Source organism: Amblyomma mixtum, chromosome 2 (assembly GCF_055824585.1).
Source record: "Amblyomma mixtum isolate Tamu chromosome 2, ASM5582458v1, whole genome shotgun sequence".
Classification (NCBI taxonomy): Eukaryota; Metazoa; Arthropoda; class Arachnida; order Ixodida; family Ixodidae; genus Amblyomma; species Amblyomma mixtum.
The window spans coordinates 21,722,672-21,742,056 of record NC_143013.1 but is presented as its reverse complement, the minus strand read 5'-3'; the positions used below and the strand labels follow the sequence as shown (position 1 = coordinate 21,742,056).

Here is a 19,385-nt window from a genome sequence, read left to right as displayed (position 1 = left end):
CAGGTCATGTAAATACTATTCACGAGCTCTCTGGTCCCTTCTGTCACATTTTTGGACCGATTTCTTGTCAACGGTGTTTCCTTTGCAGCAAAATTTTTTGTGCGTCCCTTCAGTTTCGTTGTAGCAGGGTTTGACTGCATTGCAATGCAGTATGCATGCTCACACTAACACTGGTATTGAAGGCTATGTGGCTATGGTGACATCAGGACCTGCCACGTTTAACTGTGGAGGCACCAGAAACATGTTAGTGCAGCAAATCATCGGGTGTAACGAGTACATTAGGGTAGCCCCTGTTGTTTGTGTGCATGCTGCTTGGCATGTAGAGAGACTCGTGCAGCGTGAATGTGCAAAAACTATTTTGAGTGTCTGTACCATTGTGTTTGTAGCGGAGAAGAGTTCACCTGGCACTTTAGACCACGAGTCTCCTAAACAAGCAAGCCACGAGGAACCAGGCTTGGCTGATGTCCAGGAAAGCCAAGAGGGCACTACTGACGCACCACAAGATAGCTGGTCGAATCCACCAGCAGTGCTGGCTTCAGATGATAAGATAAACGATAAGAGCAGCAGGAGCAGCAGCACATCCCCCGAGAACAACTCTTCGGAGACTGATGACCGTCGTCGTGAGGAAAGCTCATCAAGGAGAGATCGGGAGAAAAGTTCAAGGCGGGAGTCGACAAAATCATCATCGGAGAAGACTAGTTCAAGCAAAAAGCGACACAACAGAAGGAGCCGTAGCAGCTCGCGTAAAAGGAAAAGCCGGAGTCGCTCGCGGGACAGGAAGGACAAACGGCGCTCACGACACCACCGCAGCAGCAGCAGCTCCAGTCGCAGTCACAGTGCTAGTCGGAGGAGTGCCAAGCGACGGAGTCGGTCTAGAGACAGGAAGGACAGGCGCAAGCGCCACAGAAGTAGTAGCAGCAGCTACTCGAGGAGCCGGAGCCGAAGTCACGGGCGACGAAGGAGTCGCTCAAGAAGTGCCAAACGTACAAGCCGGAGAAAAGACCGGAGTCGGAGCCGTAGTCGGCGGCGTCGGCACAGTTCTGAAAGCGCAGGGTCGGGTAAGAGGTCCAGTCGCAAAAACAGAGACCGATGAGACACCCATTACAGGTGCAGTATGCCTTTTCCTCAATCTTGCCGCCCACACCTTTGTTGCTGTGAAACCCTGCTTTTGCAGCTTGTGCTTACTTTGTGGCTAGTAATGGGCGCTTGAAGTCACGAGGCAAGTCGGAAGCATCTAATACAAGACTAGAAGAGCCGGATCCCTGCTGATAACTGTTGCATGTTAGAAATGTGACAGTAAGGAAGCCTATTTGCCGCCCTTGCCAACTTATGCTTAGCCTGTGCAAACAAACCTGTGCCAGAGCTTTGACATTGGTGCTTCAGAATTTTTAGAAATTTTCTGAAGCTCAGAGATAAGTGTGCTGGCAAACTTAACCTCATTTGTCATCCACGATAAGTACATAACATAACATAAGTGCTAAAAAGGTCACAAACATGGTATTGAACTGACTGCTGTTAATTTGAACATCATGTGTTCAGTTAGTGCCAGTTTTAAGCGAACTGTCCAGTAATTTACCAGCTAGTCCACTTCGCCCTGCTTTCGTCAGATGATTATGTTCATCATGCTCTGCATAAGCACATTGCCTAAATAGTTAGGCAAGTAGTTAATTGGATTCTTAAGAGGGGCAAGGGTCTCGAGGACACGAAAATCGCAAAAAAAAAAAAAATCAATTTTCTGAAAATGGAATTTTCGAAACCTACAGCACATCTTATACATATCTACAAATTTATTTATTCCTTGGGTCAGTATTTTTTTTTTTTGCTCTAAATCCACTTTATAATCCAGAAACGATCTCAGCTCTGTTTGTTTTTCTTGTTTTCGCAAAACACAAATTTTTGACTGTTTGCTAGTTTACAAGATGGATATACTAGGTCATACTAAGGGGGCTTTTCTAAAAGGGCACTTTGTTTTTATTCAGGGATTTTAAAATCAGCGAGGCTGCCGTAGTTCACTTCGTTCCATGGTTATCTGCCGTCCATGCTTTCGCTGCTGCAGAAGGGGGAGATGAATTGTCACCGACACCTTATTCAAGACAGCCTGACCAAATATCTTTTGCTGATCTAAAAGTTAGTTTAGCTGAAAATGAGTGCTAGGCCAGTAGCTAGGTATATACAGAAAGCAGTATGCCTTTAGTTCTCAATATTGTTGTAACTACAGCTGAAAAGGGACCAAGTGCTGAGATATGGTGGCAGCAAGAATAACGTATTCTGGCTATTTAGGGCAAATCTGCAAAAGTAGCACTTTTCGGTAGTTGCAACATAGATTAGACCTGTTCCAGTTATAAATTATGCTGTTCATTTTGTACTCCTCAGAAAGCCAGGGCGTCTCATTAGTTCAGTCGTAGTGCTGCTCTCGTAAGTGAACGTTACAGTTCAACTGTGTTACTGCAGAACTGTAACCCGGCTTTGCACGGAGCCAGGCAGATTGCACTTGGCGCACTATTCACTCGTAATGATTACGTATAACTAGACCATTGCAAACTGCTAAATTGGTCAACGTGACTTGCTTTGCTTGTGGTGTACTGGCAGAACCCTTAAAGAATTAAATAATGACTTATGTTTCAATAACCTGGTTTGGTGGAGTTCACATCAAAGCTAAGCCAAGTAAGAGTGTTATAGAGTTGGAACAGTTTGAATGTTTGGGGCCATACTGAGATAAACTGAAAGCATGCTCTCTGTGCTCGCATTTGTAAGCATGCAACCAGTATCTAAGGCACCAGGCGAGAAAGAGTCTGCATTGAATTATACTGAGATAAACTGAAAGCATGCACTCTGTGCTCGTATTTGTAAACATGGAACCAGTATGCAAGGTGCCAGGCGAGAGAGAGTTTGCACTGAATTAGCTGTAGTCCAATAGAGAGTCGGTGGCAGTTGTGAAAGCCTTCCCAATTATATTATTGAGGTAATTTTACCTAACATAATTAGTACATTTGGATGAACAGTAACCAGCAATTCAAAGAATTAAGAGAGGTGTCACTGCTTTGTACTCTTTTGATTTATCCAATATTGTCTGTCACAGCCTAGGATGAGTTTCAACAGTGCATTTATAAGCGGCATGGTTCAGTATTTTTTTTTTTTTGTTATAGGTTTTTACAGTTCATTCTTCCTGTGCTTGTTTAAAGGTTAGGTACTTATGTACAAATACTACCAGCAACGTTCTTTGGTTTCCTCCTCTCACCATGTGCTGCTTCTACTCACGTGCTCAATTTGCACAGGATGTCATGCGATTCAGTCTGCAGAACATTCTTGCCATTTCCTACAACTGTGCCGCTCCTGTACAAACGTGATGTGGATTCTTCCAGCTCTATCCCCCATTGCTGACAATAGCAAGTGCAGTATGTAAAAGGCATCATGCATTGTGTCTCTTTGGAAACCACCTAGGCATGAGCAACTGCTACAATTTCACAAATGGGTGGTGTAGGGTACATTGTTATTTTTATTGCGCGGCCAAGGCGGAATGTCGATCGCTTATTGGTCAACAAACCTCTGTCGGAGTCGGTCTGCCAGCACGTTGCACTTGAAGTCTTCACTCTGGAGGTTGAGAATGTGCTCTGTGCTTCGCTTTCAGGTGCAGGAACACACAACGCACGTCCCCCTCCTGACATGGAGCATCGTCTCACTCAAGTGGTCAGCGTTGTGAGCACTGGTCAAGTATAATTTGATTTTGTGAATAGGAGGGGCATTGTGTACAGAGGCTGCAGTGTGCGGGACTGCGGCCACTTGGTTCTTTACACCTGTTCTGTTGAATGCTCAGAGAGGAACTTGTGCCCACCAACCTCCCACCCTACTACCCTGCACTGTGTTAATTTGTAAATAGCGAGGCTTCACTTGAAAAGGCCTCTCCCATCACTCACCACTCACCCAAGTTACCTCGCACACGCACCTTCCCATTTACCCAATCCTGTTCTTTGCGCCAAATAAAATTGCATTTGCCATTTTCGATTTCATGTTGTGGTCTTTGTTGCGGAGCTGATATACAGTGCAGCTGTACCACTTCGTGTAGTAGCAAACATCATAGGCACGGAGTGGAATGGGAAGTTCTTGAACATGAACAGCTAGCAGCGGTGTTTAACTACATCGCCATGCAACGGGCAGTGGATTGCGGCATACATACCTTATTTTGTTTTTCGGATTCCACCGTTCTTTTTATCCCTAGCCACAGTGACAGTTTTAACCCTTTCAAGCAGTATTTTTTGTTTGGTTTGAAAACAATTATTTCCGCCTGTACAGTATACCTAGGTCACAAGACAGGCAATTAGTTTTCTAGCATGAAAACCAAGTAAGTTTTTACAAGGATGTGCAAAATTACACACAAAGTGTCAGACTGATTAGAAATAGTAACATCAAAATGTATGGATTTTTCAATTAAGCGCACGATGGATTGTGGAATTGCAAGGTGCTGATTACAGTTGACACTGAGCAAAAACAATTATTACTGGCAGCAAAATCTGCATAAAAAATGGCAGCCGTTGTGCTACCGAGCTTACTGTTTAGTGGAACTTTATTTATTGTGTTCACTGCATAGCAGAAAACTTATTTGCGACAAGAAGGATGTTAAATTCGACTGAAACAATGAAATCACTCCTAGGTGCAGCACACACTGAAAAAAGCTGCCAGTTTGCTGCGTACAGAAATGTGTATAAAGCGCCTGAAAGGGTTAATGTTGGCATATGAAGCATCCTAGATTTTGTTAGCATATGTAAATGCAAGCCCTTCCAATTGTAAAGGATGGTAGTAAGCATAACCACATAAGTAACTCGGGGTCGCTGGCAACATACGAAAACATTTATTTACAGTACATTCCAGCGCAGCCATAACAAATGGCCGTGCTGCAGTAGCCAGGCCTGTTCATGTACTGAAAATGGCCCAGGCAACCACCACTGGTCCAATCATCAAGTACCACTCACGCAGACGTGCATGTTTGAAAAGCTCATCATATGTCGCGGCCGAGTCCTTTTGAAACAGGAACAAAATGGGGAAGGAACCTGCAAGGCCTTTGGGCAATAGAGTAGAAGTATCCAAATTCATTCAACTTAAGTAATATTCTTATGCTAAAAGGAAGACTTAGTGTTCCTCCTCCCAAAAAACATAGCATCTCATCACTGGGACAATGAATTATTGATGACTGAGAGCAATGAACTTGGTGGAGGGGGGTGGGAAACAGTGGCGCTCCGTGTGTATCACAGTCACTTCCCGAAGCGCTGCTCCCGTGTGTTGTACTTGACGAGTGCCTCCAAGAACTCCGACAGCCGAAGATTATGATGAGTGGGCAGGGTTCTGCAAGTGGCGATCAGTGTTCTTGTTATCTACCTTTTCACAGACTATGTACACTGACATGTAGCAGAAAAGGTGTTGAGTTGGCACATCCCTAGTTTCAGAGGCATTTTCACGCAGCAAGCTGTTCTATAGACATTGTGCACAAAGAAGGGTGATGAGAAGGAATAATGTCCTTAAGGGAAAGGACTTGTGGAAGTGAAGTTGGGTCCAACATTCCACATAAGATGGCAGGAGTAACTGGCAGACACATTGACACCAAAAAACCAACTCCATGTCAAACACGATGTGGCCCACAACAAGGCAAAAACAACCAAAATGTTTTCCTTGGATGGTATTGAGGAAGCGTTGCCGATCTGCACTCCTTGGGAAAACACTGGTAGAGTTCTTTAATTTGTACGCAGCAGTATGTCCACATCGCTACTCAAGCAAAGACTGGACATGAAGCCTCCCTGGGACAAGTAACTGACGGAAATAGCCTTGAAAACTGGAGTCTTAGATAACAATTTAGGATTGTTTTTGTTCTGCATTGTACACGGTGGTATTTTCATTGGTTTGAACTCTCCTAATTCAGACTTTTGGCTTACTCGAACTGATCATTCAGTCCCATTACATTATGTTCATTATAAAGGCCACATTTAAGACAAACCCTCCATAATCTCAACAGTGCCCTTTCAATCAGTTTTAATCATTGAGAGCCACAAACTACAGCCCTACCCTGCAGTTTATCACATGCTACACTTCAACGTGAAATAAATGGATAAGAGAGGTATGGCGTCTGAAGCTGCAACCAAAATGGTCTGTTAGAAGATTGTCATTAACATCAACTTCCATTGTGAGATAAAGGCCACTCCGAAAGCCTTCACTTTTTGCCTGTTCAGCATCAGCTGTGGCTACGTCAATTACTAATGCCGAAACAAACAAATAAAAAAAAGCCGAGCAACATAGCAAACATTCGGAAATTTAAAAAATTTCGAGCATGAAATTTTTGACACAATTGCAGTAGCTGAACGAGCACTTTGACGACAGCTCGCACTACTAGTTTTGTCTGCAGACCAAGTGCCGCAGCACTGAATAATGCTATGAATGGCTCATTACTGCTATCTCTATATAAAGAGCAATACTATATGACCTTGAGTTGTGTATCAATAGCAGATAATTCAGTCCATTGTCTATATCAAGCTTAATATGCTGCCATAATCAAGGCATTGCACAGCTTATGTGATGGGAATGTTTGATACTGGGTACTCGGTCATTGAAAAGGGAGATCACTGCATGTGTAGTGATGTGCAGCAACAAAGTTTCGTGGCAACAAAGCGCTCCCCATTCTTCATTTTGCAGATCGACTGGGGCTGTCAGGATGTTCGCCATGTAGCATCAGGCAGTGAAAGGTAAACTATATCACAATACAGAAGCCCCAGCTAATGCCAAGCTAAGTAGGCAAGAAACATGAATGCCAAAGGCACACACACGGTGGCTGGTATAGGAAGGGTGGAAAAGTGACTTGTAAAATGTTAAGCCCCTGTATCCTAACAGTGTGGAGCTAAATCTCGCTGCAATGCTAGGCTTCAAAAGGCTATAGTTAATTCATGTAAAAGGATTCTGGCTGGCATGTGCCAACACTAAGACATGGTGGCCGCAAAAATTATATTCCCTAAAACTAGCCGCATAGCTGCACAATACAGCGATGCTTCAGAACACTTTGTGGATGATTTCGAATGCACCTTTTGCGTATCGCAGCTGAAACAAATATATATATAAAGAGCTATGCCGCGCCTTGACCTTCGGTTACATCATTAAGATTTTGTGCTGCTTTCAGAAAAGAAGCCCTTGTTCTCCCCAGTTCCATATGTCTACTGTGCAATGTCGGTATGGAGCACATTAAAAATCCCATGGTCAAAATTAACTTGGAGCTCTCCACTACAGCGACTCTGTCACACCATCTCCTTTGTACTTTCCTTCCTGGCATGGCCTAAGTGTCCACAGTAAGAAAGTTACTGCGCCTTTTTTTTTTTTTTCATATAATCCCCTCCCCCCAAGATGTAGCAAAGTTCTAAATGTCCATAAACAAAAAGTTCATAAACAAAATGAATACTTACACTATCTATCTTTACTTACACTTACACTAGCTATCTTTGTGGGTTACATAAAGTGCAGCTGCTTACCACACACACATGTATGCATGCGCACAAAGTAATTAACCTGATTCTGTTGAATCCTAGTGATCTCCACACACTGGCAGGATTCCGAGTATAACTAGTACTCCTACGGAGTACACCAAACTGGCACTAAGTGCACTTCTTGCAAACAGCACACTTACATAATCTCCGTGAGCCGGATTTGCCAAGGTGGGTAACCAAGCAGGCTATGCACATATCCACACCTCAGTAACAATTCAGGGTCAGGAACATCTGCAGAAAGGAAAGTCTGTATCCATAAAAAGTGCTGTAGCCTTATATGCCTGTTATTGAATTTAGTCACTTAACTATACAAAACATCCCTTTTCCATAGCCTGAGATTAAACATGGTGCTCTAGTTGTCACTGTTAGAAGCCGACCTCACCCATAGTTCTCCATTTGAAGCTGGCAATTTCAGCACAGTGTAGTATCCCAACAGCCCACCATGTTAGCTTCCAGTGTTCATTAAAGAGGGTGGGCCATTGAACATTGAAGCAGGAAAAATTTTGGCAAATATAAGCACAAATCAACCATCAGTCTACAAATGTTGCAGCTGCATACAGCACAAAGTGTTCATTCCTCCTACCATGCCAATCAACATCGGGATGCAGAGGAACTTTACAGGAAGTTCAGACCAAGGATAAAAGGACTACAAAAAAGAAAAAGAATGACCTTCCCATAAATACAAATGTATGACAGGTAGACAGATCTTACAGGAAACAGCCATTTATGTCATGCCACCAGAGCCAGAATACACTGCAGCAAAGAAGAAATGACACTGCTGCAGTCAGATGCTGCCAGAACTGCCACAGTTTATGAGGCAACAACTAGACATTGAATTCTGTTCAGAATGTTGACTCTCTGGCAGCTGCGTATAACAACCAGGGGTAAATGCTGGGAGCAGCAGTACCGTCGCCTCTTCAATGCTGCAGGCAATTTCCAAACGGCATATTTCTCCGGTGAGACTTAATAAAAAGGAGTATGCCTGTGAGTACAAACACACCTCCCAACTCCCGCTGTATTAAGTGAGGAGTAATATCATGAGGTCTCATCTCTCCTCTCTCCACGGCTTGGCAAAATGTGCGAGCTATGCTCGCCAGGTGTGGGCGGCCATCCTCGCCACTGGCCAAATGCACATTGATGTGCTGCTTGTAGCCATTCCTTTGACCTGGGAGAACAACATAATGATTAGCATGACTACTTCACAGCCACCACTAATGAGCAAAAACACCTACACCTGCAGCCTTGTGAGCCGCCTCTGCAGTCACCACTGCTGGGTACAACTCAACAACAAAGTAGCAAATTCCGGTCAACCAATGGCATCGACCTACTGTCATGACATCGCAGCCAATGCCTTGCACCTGCTAGCAGATGCAGCAGGTGCAAGGTATTTGACGCCATTGGTTGAAGTGCCTCCTCTGAGGGGAATTAGCCCCTGAATCCTTAAGTTGTATCCAATTATGGTATGTAAAGAGCATAACAGAACATACATGTTGTCACAACACAAATGAAAGTGCCATTTAGTACAAAGGTGGAGCCTCAGGGACAATGCTCTGTCTTTGACCAGTTTTCAATTCTAGCCTGAAGGGTTCTTTCATACAGGCTGTCCGCTACTCCATGCTTGTTTCAGATATCTTGCATTCTGAAACATATCTTGCCTCTGTTTAGAAAAACAGTAGCACTCCCATATGAGTGGCAGGTCCAAGACAATGCTTTTCATTTACATTATTACAGTAAGTACAGGATACTGCTCAAGTCAGAGTCCAACTGACGAAAAAAAACTAGGCAAATAAATATGTGAGTAAAAGTAAAAAAAGGAGCAGTGCACAAGACGGTTTTTCTGATCAACCTGAGTGAAGATGGAAATTAATAATGACTGTTGTATCAGGATGCCTGCGATAGTTTTAACAAAACTATTATTATGCCAAACAAGCGAAGGGAGCCATAAAAGCTATTCCTCAGATAGCTGCTCATAAAATATTCACTTCCAATGAAGAACATAACAGCCATCAGCAATAAGTTTGCAGAAAAATGTACTATAATGCCAAGCAGATTAGATCTAATTCACTTTGAACAGGTGCCACAAAGCCTATTCATTACACAGATGGCAATAAAATATGCACTGTCAGTGAACTACACGATTCACGCATTAGTCGACCAGCTGCCCTTAGGCAAGAGATGACGACAAAATACACCCACTTATAAATTGCTGCTAACGAAAGGCAGAATTTGTGCATGCATTTTTTCAGCTTAAAGTACTGGTAATTACACAGCAGGTGGAAGAACTATTGCTTGGTTTTGTACACCTAAAGGTACTGTGCACAGAGGATCATGTGGGTCAAATAGATGGCAGCATCACTTCATCTGAAAAATTATGCACAGCAGTGCATGTATTTTATTTTTATCTCAGTAGTGCAATGCAGCATCATTTATGAAATGGATGTCACTTATCTTCAAACAGAGAAACTACTGGGCAGAAATGAACACCAATTCACACAGTGGTATACGGTGTGTCCAAAGCAGCATACCATGTTTTCACAGCCTCTGTACAAAACTGACAGACCAACAGGCCAAGCTTCAATAGCACAAAAAAAAAAAAATTGTGGCATAGGAACAAACTTTTACTTGCCAGCAGGATTCTTTCAGTAAGGACACTCAAACACAGCATTAAACTTTAGTATACAGTGAGTGCTCGCACTTATAATGTAACGTAGCTACAAGTCAAGGTTGTTTCATATTCCATATGCAGTTTCATGCTTGGTCATTGCAGCATTTGATGATTACGATCATCAGCCTGACTACGCCCACTGCAGGACAAGGGCCTCTTACCATAATTCTCCAATTAAAATTGTCCTGTGCCAGATGCGGCCACCGTATCCCCACAAACTTCCTAATCTCATCCGCCATCCAATTTTCTGCCACCTTCTGCTACGTTTGTCTTCTCTTGGAATTCAGTCCATAACCCTTCACGGCCATTGGTCATCTTGCCTTCACATTACTTGCCGTTTTATTCCATTTATTCCTCAACTTTAAACAGAATGTCATTAACCCTTGTTTGTTCCCTGACCCACTCAGATCTCTTCCCATCTCTTAATGCTACGCCTATCATTTTCATTTCCATAGCTTGCTGCGTTGTCTTCAGTTTAAACTGAACCCTTTTAGTTGGCCTCCACATTCCTCCCCATATATAAAAAAAAAAGCTTGCCGTTAACTTTCCTAACCATGAAAGAAAGAAAACAGCACTGGCAGTACCACATTCCAAAGACACTCTACTTTCCTCTAACCTTCAAGGCTCAGTCTCTTCCTTGCTGACAGTACGAATGAGACCTTGAACAACAGCAGAGCTCGGCAAAAACATGACTTGGGTTAAACCAAAGAATTGAGGAAAACAGACATTAAATCAACCAACGAATGTCCTTAATTCCATCAGGGTATTAGTAAGAAAAAAAAACGGACATTTTGAACTTGATATAAAATAATCATTTCGGTGTTTTTTCTGCAGCCTCACATTTTTCACCACTTTTTCATACGAAATATTAATTTCCGCATTTTTTCTGCAGCCTCATATTTTTTGCCACTTTTTCATATACACACTGCTGGTATGTGCCCTCTGTGAAGCTTCAGAAGCCTGCAACCGGGGAAATACGCTATCACCTTTTACAGTGAACGATGCTTTCAGCGCACACATCTTAGAAACAAATTACAGAAGCAAGACTGGCTCACGAAGTCATACCATTCCTTTCTGGCAGTTCCTGGCCCTTTACGTGCAGAACAACTTTGCAGCGGCTCTCACATCCGAAGTGTTCCACCTGGCTCTTCGAAATCTCCTTGTATAGTCTGGCGGCGTTCTCCTTTAATGCCCCTGCAGTGGAGAATGAAAAAGACGATCAAATGCTCCGGGTGGTGCACGTTTGACGCGCAAAACGGCGCTGCCACCGGTGTGCGCGGTACGCACCATGAAAGATGCGCTTGTATCATTTTTTTTTCTTGAACAGGTGCACGCATATGAAACGGAAAACACATCAGAGAAACGCCAGCAGATGACGTTAGCACAGATAGGCGGACAGAACACGTGTGCTCGGCTACGCGTAGCGAGTTCAGCGAAAGTGCCACATGCGCGCGCGCTCTAAGGTCGCCCGTTCTCCACTGCCGGTGCTTCAGGAAATGCGGCTCGAAAAAGCAACGCCCCGGGGGCAAACGCCCGACAATATCAACGACAGCGCAACGTCGCAGAAACCTTGCCTGTTAGTACGGCAGCGAGGTGATAAGCTCGATCAGTAAGAAGTCGATGCGCTGTGCACAAACGGTGGCTGGCCGTTAAGCACGAATTATAAAATAAGCATGCTTCTCAGGACGGAACTGAGATCGCGTCTGGTGGTCACTGTAGGTGTGAGTGAAAGTGAACTTGATGGCAAGGTGCCCAATTCTGACCGAGGCACCGAATCATGACCGGCATCAGCACCTCCTCCATCACCTACGGCAACTTGTTGAGAGACTAGATTGATGAATGTACGAACTTCAGCCCCTTCTTTTCTTCGATCGCAGGTAGAAATTAAAAAAAAAAAAAAAACAGGAAGCACGCAGAGACAGGAACGTGAATTCAGGCAATGGAAAAAGAAGCAGTGAACGAAGCACGAGAAGACCGGCGACCGGTGCTCAGCAGTGCAACTCACCTTCGGCATCATAGAGAGTTACATGCGGTATTCCGGCAAACAAACACCACACAACGAGATTTGCGGCGTCTCGATACGAGATGTCATGTTCACCAATTAGAACAGCTATGTGCTTGGGAACCTTCTGCAGCAAGTCCATACTAGTGAGAGCACTGGAGGGGCACAGAAGTTTCGCGTTGGCAAACTTTGCATCATGCACACTCGAGTACTTGAATCGATGAAGCAGCTTGTGTTTCACCAGAGAATATACGTCTAAAACGTATAGACAAGCGTGTAAAAAACACAGTATGAGTTTACACACAAAACCAGTAATGAACATCGTGCAGCAAGCTATATTCACAGACTCATATCAACATAGTTACACGAAAGCGACACCAACGAGCACAGAGGCGTCTGGCGGAGTTGGCGTCGTGTTTACAGGGCCGCAGTGAATTCTATGGAACGCAGCAAATGGACACACAACTGAAAATTCTACTAACGTATTTAAGTAAAAAACTATTTAATTATTTATGTTCCTTAAATTTAGTTAAGTAAAGAAACGTGTGCAGTAAAGGCTGTTCATGCGATTATTGTGAACCTCTCAGCAGCTGTGTGGAGCTGCTTTTATGTCGTCTATTTTATGGCGCGAATTGTCTGTGCTGCAGGTGTAGGCGGGGAAAGTTTGAGCTGCTATTAGAACTTTATTTCACTACCCTCGGCGCGTGAAGTGCGTGCGATACCATGTTGAGACGTCCTGTTTGCCTCTACGGTCTCAGAAGTTACTCAAATGGACATGGCTTTACCTGTGCAGCCAAACGCACCCGCTGTGGTATCCCTGTGGTCAATCTTGGTGATGGGTCTTCACTGAGAATCGCTGCGGGTGAGAAGTTTTGCTGACCACGTCGTCGCGAAAGCGTTTCCGCTTTCCCCCTTAATTGAGTTCAGTGGATATCGTGTTGTTTATATCTCGTCATTCTCCGCTCATAGTTCACCGATTGCACTTGCGCGCTTTGTATTTCGCGTTTTGCTGTTATGACCCTTATTCATGAGCTCGAACCATTGTTGCACAAGTGCTTTCCTTTATAGGAAAGAATTCCTACTGATATTCGCACAATGGAAGACGAGAGTGATGGAGAAATTTATTCTGATCTCAGTGAATCGTGTTCCGAAACCACATCTGACGCCAAAGACTCGCGCTTCGCAGTCCCTGCTAAGTTGGATGTTTTGGACACATCTGTGGTGCCAAGGGAAGCCACTTCAGTAAAGAAAGACTTACGGCCTCAGGCTGTCAGCAAGTCCCAAAATCTGAGTGCTGTTAACATAGTGGACGACGATGGAGCCGCCGACATTTACTCTGATCTTGGTGAATCGTGTTCTCAAAGCAAGCGCAGCATTGAAGAGGCGCACTCGGCAGCCTCTGCCGAATTAGACTTGCTAGACACTTCCGTATTACCACGGCAACCAACCCCGTTGAAGAAAGACGTACCGCCAAAGTTCAAGACATCTTGTGCCCCAGGACGTTTGGTGAGTGCACCTTTATATTGATATTGATATTTATATTGACCTTGTCATAACCTCACATGCGATGTCAACAGCGTACACCATGCGCAGTTTTCCTTTTGATATTCTTGCACAGCATTTGCTTGCTGCAGTATCTCTTGTGCTACGGGGAGAGTAGGAAATAGGGAACGGCCTGCTTATGTCCAGTTTGCTACCGTACAATAGGAAGATGGGGAAAGGAAACAGGGAAACATGTGGAATTCCAAATACTCTGACAGAAGTCTAGAAGCTTCCTGCTGAGGCCAGGGACTAGGGATCTTACCCTGGATCTCGCCTGGCCCTAGGATAAGGCCCAGCTCACTTAAAGCAGTCCGCATTGTTGGGTTTTGAATAGCATGCATTGGCGTTAGAAGTGAAGACAGGCATAGAGGATATGTTCAATGCTTTCCTCCCATTTGCAGTTGTTATGCACCCCTGTGTTGAGTCAAATGTGTCATAACACAGATTCAGAAAAGACAACCACAGACAGCACAGTAAAGCCACACTGTAGCTGGAGAGTCTGGGCGGCACCACTCTGGTGGAATATCGAGTCTGTGCATGAGTGCTGGGTAACTAAGTAGATTGAAATTGCGGCCAGAGGGCCAGCACCAGCATGCTCTCATTATGCTGTAATTGTCAGTCTTTGCTAAATTCAACACCACAGTCGACATTCCAGTAGTCAGCCTTTCTACATTCGGAAAACAGTAATTATTAATGGGATCGAGCCTCAGTAAATGCAAGGCTGGTATTGTACCCACTTGTAACGATTCTATGGGCCCAAGGTTGTGGAAGCCAGAGGACTGAGGCCTTCCAGCACAAATTTTTCTTCATTCTTACAGTGCTTTCTTTTGTGATGCAAAATTCAGTGATCAAGTATTGCTGCTGTTAAACACATACATAAAGGAATCCACAACTGACAACAAGGTTCTGTACAAAACAAGTTATAATGCACTTGCAAAAAGTGTTGTGTGCTTTTTTGGCAGCCTAGTTGCTGGCTGGTCAGTGCCTATGCATCTGAGTGCTGTGACATGTTATCTAATTTGACCTTGATTTCCTGTTCAAAGCTGAAAACACCATTGGGTCTTCAATCTGTGAACAAGCAGTAATGTGAGAGTCCGCTACCTTTCAGCAGAGAGCATTTACGAAATAAAATGTAGTTGCTGTAATATGCTTATTGACATTACTGGTAAAGAGCTTGCACTGACCAGCATCATGCCTGTCCTTTCATCACAGTAAGTTTGTATGCATTCTCACGAGTAGCACTTTGCTACTCACGGCATTGAAGAACTCTTGAATGAAGACAAGAACCATTTTCTTTGCTGTCTGGCGCGGCTAGTTTAAGTAGGTCCAAAGGTTTAATATGTTGTTAAATCCTCTGTTGTGACTTTTTATGACTGTTAGGTTTGTAATGACCTTCATTAAGCCATGCTGATTAAGATTTCTAGGTGCTTACAGCGACATGCTGGAAATTATTCCTCACTGCACCTTTTATCCAAAATTCATCATGCTTGCCTGTGTGACATTAAACTATGACTGCAAGTCCTCCAACTGGAGCTGTGATGGTTATGTTCATTGTTAGCAAATGTTGTTTACATTGTTTTATTGGTTTCCAATAGCCCCGGAGTAATTTGTTCACTGGTCACTGATTTCAGGCTGTGGGTGGTGGTGAGAGGAGCAGTACTGCACTGTCCAGCGCTACGCGAGCAACCATTGTTGCTTTGAAGAAAGAAAATGCAATGCTGAGACACAACATTTCTGTTCTGTACAAGACTGCTAAACAGCTGCTGGACTCAAGAGACAAGGAGATAGTGAGCCTCCAACGAAGGTAGGTAGATGCCAGCATTCAATGTTAGTGTCCTACTGGTAACAGGCAAGGCAAGACACACTAGACGAAATGAGGAATGAGCATTGTGGTGTTGGTTTCTAGATTCGTTTTTCTGTGTGCCTTGTTTCGTTGGTTGCATAGCTTTGTCAGCAGGAGGAAGCCCAAAGGGTTTCATTCTGGGCCATGCTGTGTTGCTCGTTATGCATTGCCAGCGTTTCAGACATTTTGAAGAGGGAAACTTTCATGCTTGCCCCTGCGAAACTTGAAATTTCGATGATTGTTAGAAGAGCCCTACCACACAGCTTAGAGGTAAAATGCTTAGTCTTTATACTATTGACAATGCCTGTACCTACCAAGCCGTCATTTGTTCACCCTGTTCCACGTCAACAGTTTGACTCTTGGCGTGACCCCAAAAAAAAGGTTGAGCATATCAATTATCTTTTGGTGTTAAATGTTACCTGAATTCTCATAGAAAATCTCCTTTGACTTTTTTTGCTATTTTTTCAAATAAATTGCCTACTCATGTCTTTCGTGCAATGTTACCTTTCTCTGAGCATTTGTGAAGTGTGTAGGACTTTTTTTTTTCTGCTGGTGCTATACAATGCGCTACTGTAAAGGTACACCATTCATGGCATTGGTTTAATCGTTTGAGAAATACTGCTGCAAAATGGCTGCTTACTGTATTGGTCTAAAGTTTGCATGTTGTAGCCGAACGAGCAAAAACTTGGGCATTATCAAACCCTTGGTACAAATCTAGAGCATTGGAACAACCATGTGCAAATTCAGGATACGAACTGAAATTATTCGATTTTTCATAAAATGTTTAGGAATATTCCAGGAAATATTTTCCTGAAACGTATTTAAGATATGCAGCATTGTTTTTTGAAGGCTGTAGATTCTGTGCAAGAGTGAAGCGGTGTACCATCAGTGCAGCAGTACAGCGTCAGGCATGCAGGAAACTCTTGTGGTTTCCTGGCATTGCCATGTCTGACAAACTGCAACAGTGGTCGAGTGTTCAAAGCTCGGCAGTGATTGAAAATTTAATAAAGCACTAGTCAAATGAAAAGTAAAGCATTATGCAGTAATTTAAGCAGTTTCTTGCTATTTGCATTACCAAATTTGCAATGGATCTGCCCATTATAGTGCCTAATTAGAAAAATGTTAGTTCGCGTTTCGAGGGGATGGTGCACTGTGTTGTGCAGCCAATGCGGCAGTAAGAGAAGCCAGGCCAGTTGCAAGAATGCTGCATTTCTAGTCTGAAACAAAATATAGAAATGCATCTAAACATGGACATGTTCATTTGTTGTGATTTGTAAAGAACTTGAGTGCTTGATTTGTTGCACTGATTACTGTTGCCAATCAGCCGCAATATCCCATTCTAGGTAACACTGATGCTATATGTTTTGGATTGCAGGTTAGATAACCTTGTCTTCAAAAGAAACCTGGGGTCACGAAATTCGCCACATGCAGCCGCCACTCCAACCAATGCAAGAGGCCCGCAGCAAAGGTCTCAGAGGCAAAGCCATTCACCATGGAATTCACCTAGTACACCCACTGTGCAGAGCCCACATGGCCTTGCTGTTCAAAAACACAGTCATTGTCCAGATCCTACTGTACCGGATCCCACTGCACCAACCAGACCAAAGGTGGACATGTCGGGGGACCTGCAACGGCTTTATGACTACAACAATGTGAGGCCCAAGCACAGGACTGAGTACAGCCACGTGCCCAAATTAGTAGTTGCATCACGGAAAAAAGAGGATGCGATTAAGGTACCAGCCACTCCAACAAAGTCTGCTGCACAAAGGAATGCAAAGAGGCTATTAAAGAACAGCATAAAAAAAGCAAGTGGATCCCCTAAAAAGCTGCCGAGGAGGATGGAAGCAAACAGAAAGCTTAGTTTGTCACCACTCAAAAAGAGATGGGCTTCTGATAGAGCACCATTAGCATCACGATTTAGCGATGGATCGCACCAGGAAAGAAGAGGCACCACAAGTCGAGCATCGCCTAAAGATTGGCCAGTGGAACAACGTTCCCTGCAGTCCAGGACACCCCCATTTACACATAAAAGTGTTGCTGAAAGGCCATCCACGCCGCATGAAGGCTGGTCACCTGAACCACATCTTGACCGCTATACGACTCCACCAAAAGATAAAAGAATTGCCAAGGGACCGCATACTCCTCCAGAGAACCAACCAGTGGAACCTTCTGCCAAACACTTTAGAACTCCACCGCTTGTAAGGAAAGGACCTCAAACTCCACCAGACGATCCGCCGGAGTTAGTGACCAAACGCCATGGGACTCCACCATTGGAAGGAAAAAGAACCGTGAAAGGACCACATACTCCACCAGACCCACCCATCAAAATCTTTGGGACTCCACCTCTAGAAAAAAGAATTGGCAAAGGACCGTCGGAAGATTGTTCAACGGAAGTACATGCCTTGCAGTCTAAGCAAGAAGCTGGGCCAAGTGAACAAGCTTTAAAAAAGTTTGCCAAAAGGGTTGATGCCACCAATGTATCGCCGAAACACCAGGACGTCATTGCCAGGGTGAGCAGGCCGTCAGGTAAGGCTCAACCTCGTGAACGTTTGGCAATCAAGCGAAGGAGGTCTCCTACTGGGTCTGCAAGAAGCGCGCGACTATCTCTGAACAGCTTGCCTGAAGAGGTTGAAGCCCGAAGGCCTCGCAGTCCAAGGGAGTCGGAAGACTTCCGTAGCTTATCGGCAAAGCGGCGCAGGTCGCGTTCGCGATCTTTCTCGAGGTCACCGCCGCCAAGGCCACACTCTCCCAGACAGCAACCGCAGCTTGAGAGGATATCGGTTTATGACCGCCTTGACTTTCACCACGCAAGACACAGGATCTCGAGGCACCACCGCCACAGCCCGGAGTCAAGATCTATGCGTCGCAGGTCGCGGGAGCGTTTCTCTCCCCCACCTCGCCGGCATCATAGACTGGAAAGGCCCGCTTATTCGCCGTCTCCGCCCAGGCTTGCAAAGACTTCTCGAAGACAGTCGTCTCCTGGAAGGAGACCGAAGAGCACCGTATCTCGAGATAAATGTGTGCGAATGAGTCCTCTGAACAAGCAGCCTGCCATGGAGTCAGCGAAAAGAACAACGAGCGTTGCAGTTAATATTAGTGTCACTTCAGAGCAGGCCAAAGAGGAGACGACAGCTGTGGCAGTGCATCGAATACGAGGGACCTCATGCCAGTCTTCGAAAGCCGTCGATGGGTGTGTGCTAGAAACTGAAACATTGACCATAAGCAGTGCTGGTGACACAGAAAATACGAAAGAGTCTTCTGAAAGAACAGACATCAGTGGCCCTGATGATGGTTGAATATGTAAAGCTAGATATATAGTTCCTAATCTTATGTAAAAAAAAATCCATTACCGCTAAAGATACATGTAAGTGATGGTGCAGCAAACAAAATGTTGTCTGTATAGTTCATACTCCCTTAGCTGCTGCGATGGCTCACTGGTTATGATGCTTGTCTGCTGACCTGACAGACGCGGGTTCGATCCTGGCCGCGGCAGTCGCATTTCGATGTAGGCGAAATTCTAGAGGCCCGACCACTACGGCGTCTCATAGCCTGAGTCACTTTGGGGCGTGAAACTCCAATAAACCATACCATTAGCATCGTTTCTAAATCCCAGAGGGAGAAAAATAAATACCCCCCGCGGTGGCTCAGTGGTTAGGGCGCTCGATTTTTTTTTTAAATAAATGTTCGGTAGTGCTACAGAGGCTGGAAGAAAAAGGGAAACCCGGGCATTCACATCACGAGCTAGTCCAGAGGTGGCCACGCAGCTCAAATGCTACACAACGATTGGCAGAGCGTCGAGATCGCATGTTTCAGGTCCGT

General features: G+C 44.5%; 3 protein-coding genes across 7 annotated transcripts in view; 2 read left to right on the top strand and 1 right to left on the bottom strand.

Moving 5' to 3' along the window:
* The window catches only part of LOC149358648 (uncharacterized), a 22,838-nt gene extending 18,836 nt beyond the window's left edge, over nucleotides 1-4,002 (top strand). For 4 of the 5 annotated variants that reach the window (XM_089570795.1, XM_089570794.1, XM_089570791.1 and 1 more), the window contains one exon: nucleotides 387-4,002. In XM_089570795.1, coding sequence (XP_089426921.1) covers nucleotides 387-1,093 — 707 coding nt within the window. In that variant the 3' untranslated portion in view covers nucleotides 1,094-4,002. The remainder of the gene's footprint in view (nucleotides 1-386) is intronic. The other variant, XM_089570792.1, reaches the window with a different exon arrangement.
* LOC149358647 (dehydrodolichyl diphosphate synthase complex subunit nus1-like) lies at nucleotides 3,477-12,603 on the bottom strand. The gene is made up of 5 exons (XM_089570796.1): nucleotides 12,185-12,603; nucleotides 11,245-11,373; nucleotides 8,515-8,679; nucleotides 7,655-7,745; nucleotides 3,477-5,337 (listed from the first exon to the last, which is right to left on the bottom strand). The coding sequence occupies exons 1-5, from the start codon at nucleotides 12,501-12,503 to the stop codon at nucleotides 5,247-5,249; spliced, it is 795 nt and encodes a 264-aa protein (XP_089426922.1). The 5' UTR covers nucleotides 12,504-12,603; the 3' UTR covers nucleotides 3,477-5,246.
* On the top strand, nucleotides 11,033-19,385 carry LOC149358646 (uncharacterized). Its single transcript, XM_089570790.1, has 3 exons — nucleotides 11,033-13,687; nucleotides 15,355-15,527; nucleotides 16,942-19,385. The coding sequence occupies exons 1-3, from the start codon at nucleotides 13,277-13,279 to the stop codon at nucleotides 18,860-18,862; spliced, it is 2,505 nt and encodes an 834-aa protein (XP_089426916.1). The 5' UTR covers nucleotides 11,033-13,276; the 3' UTR covers nucleotides 18,863-19,385.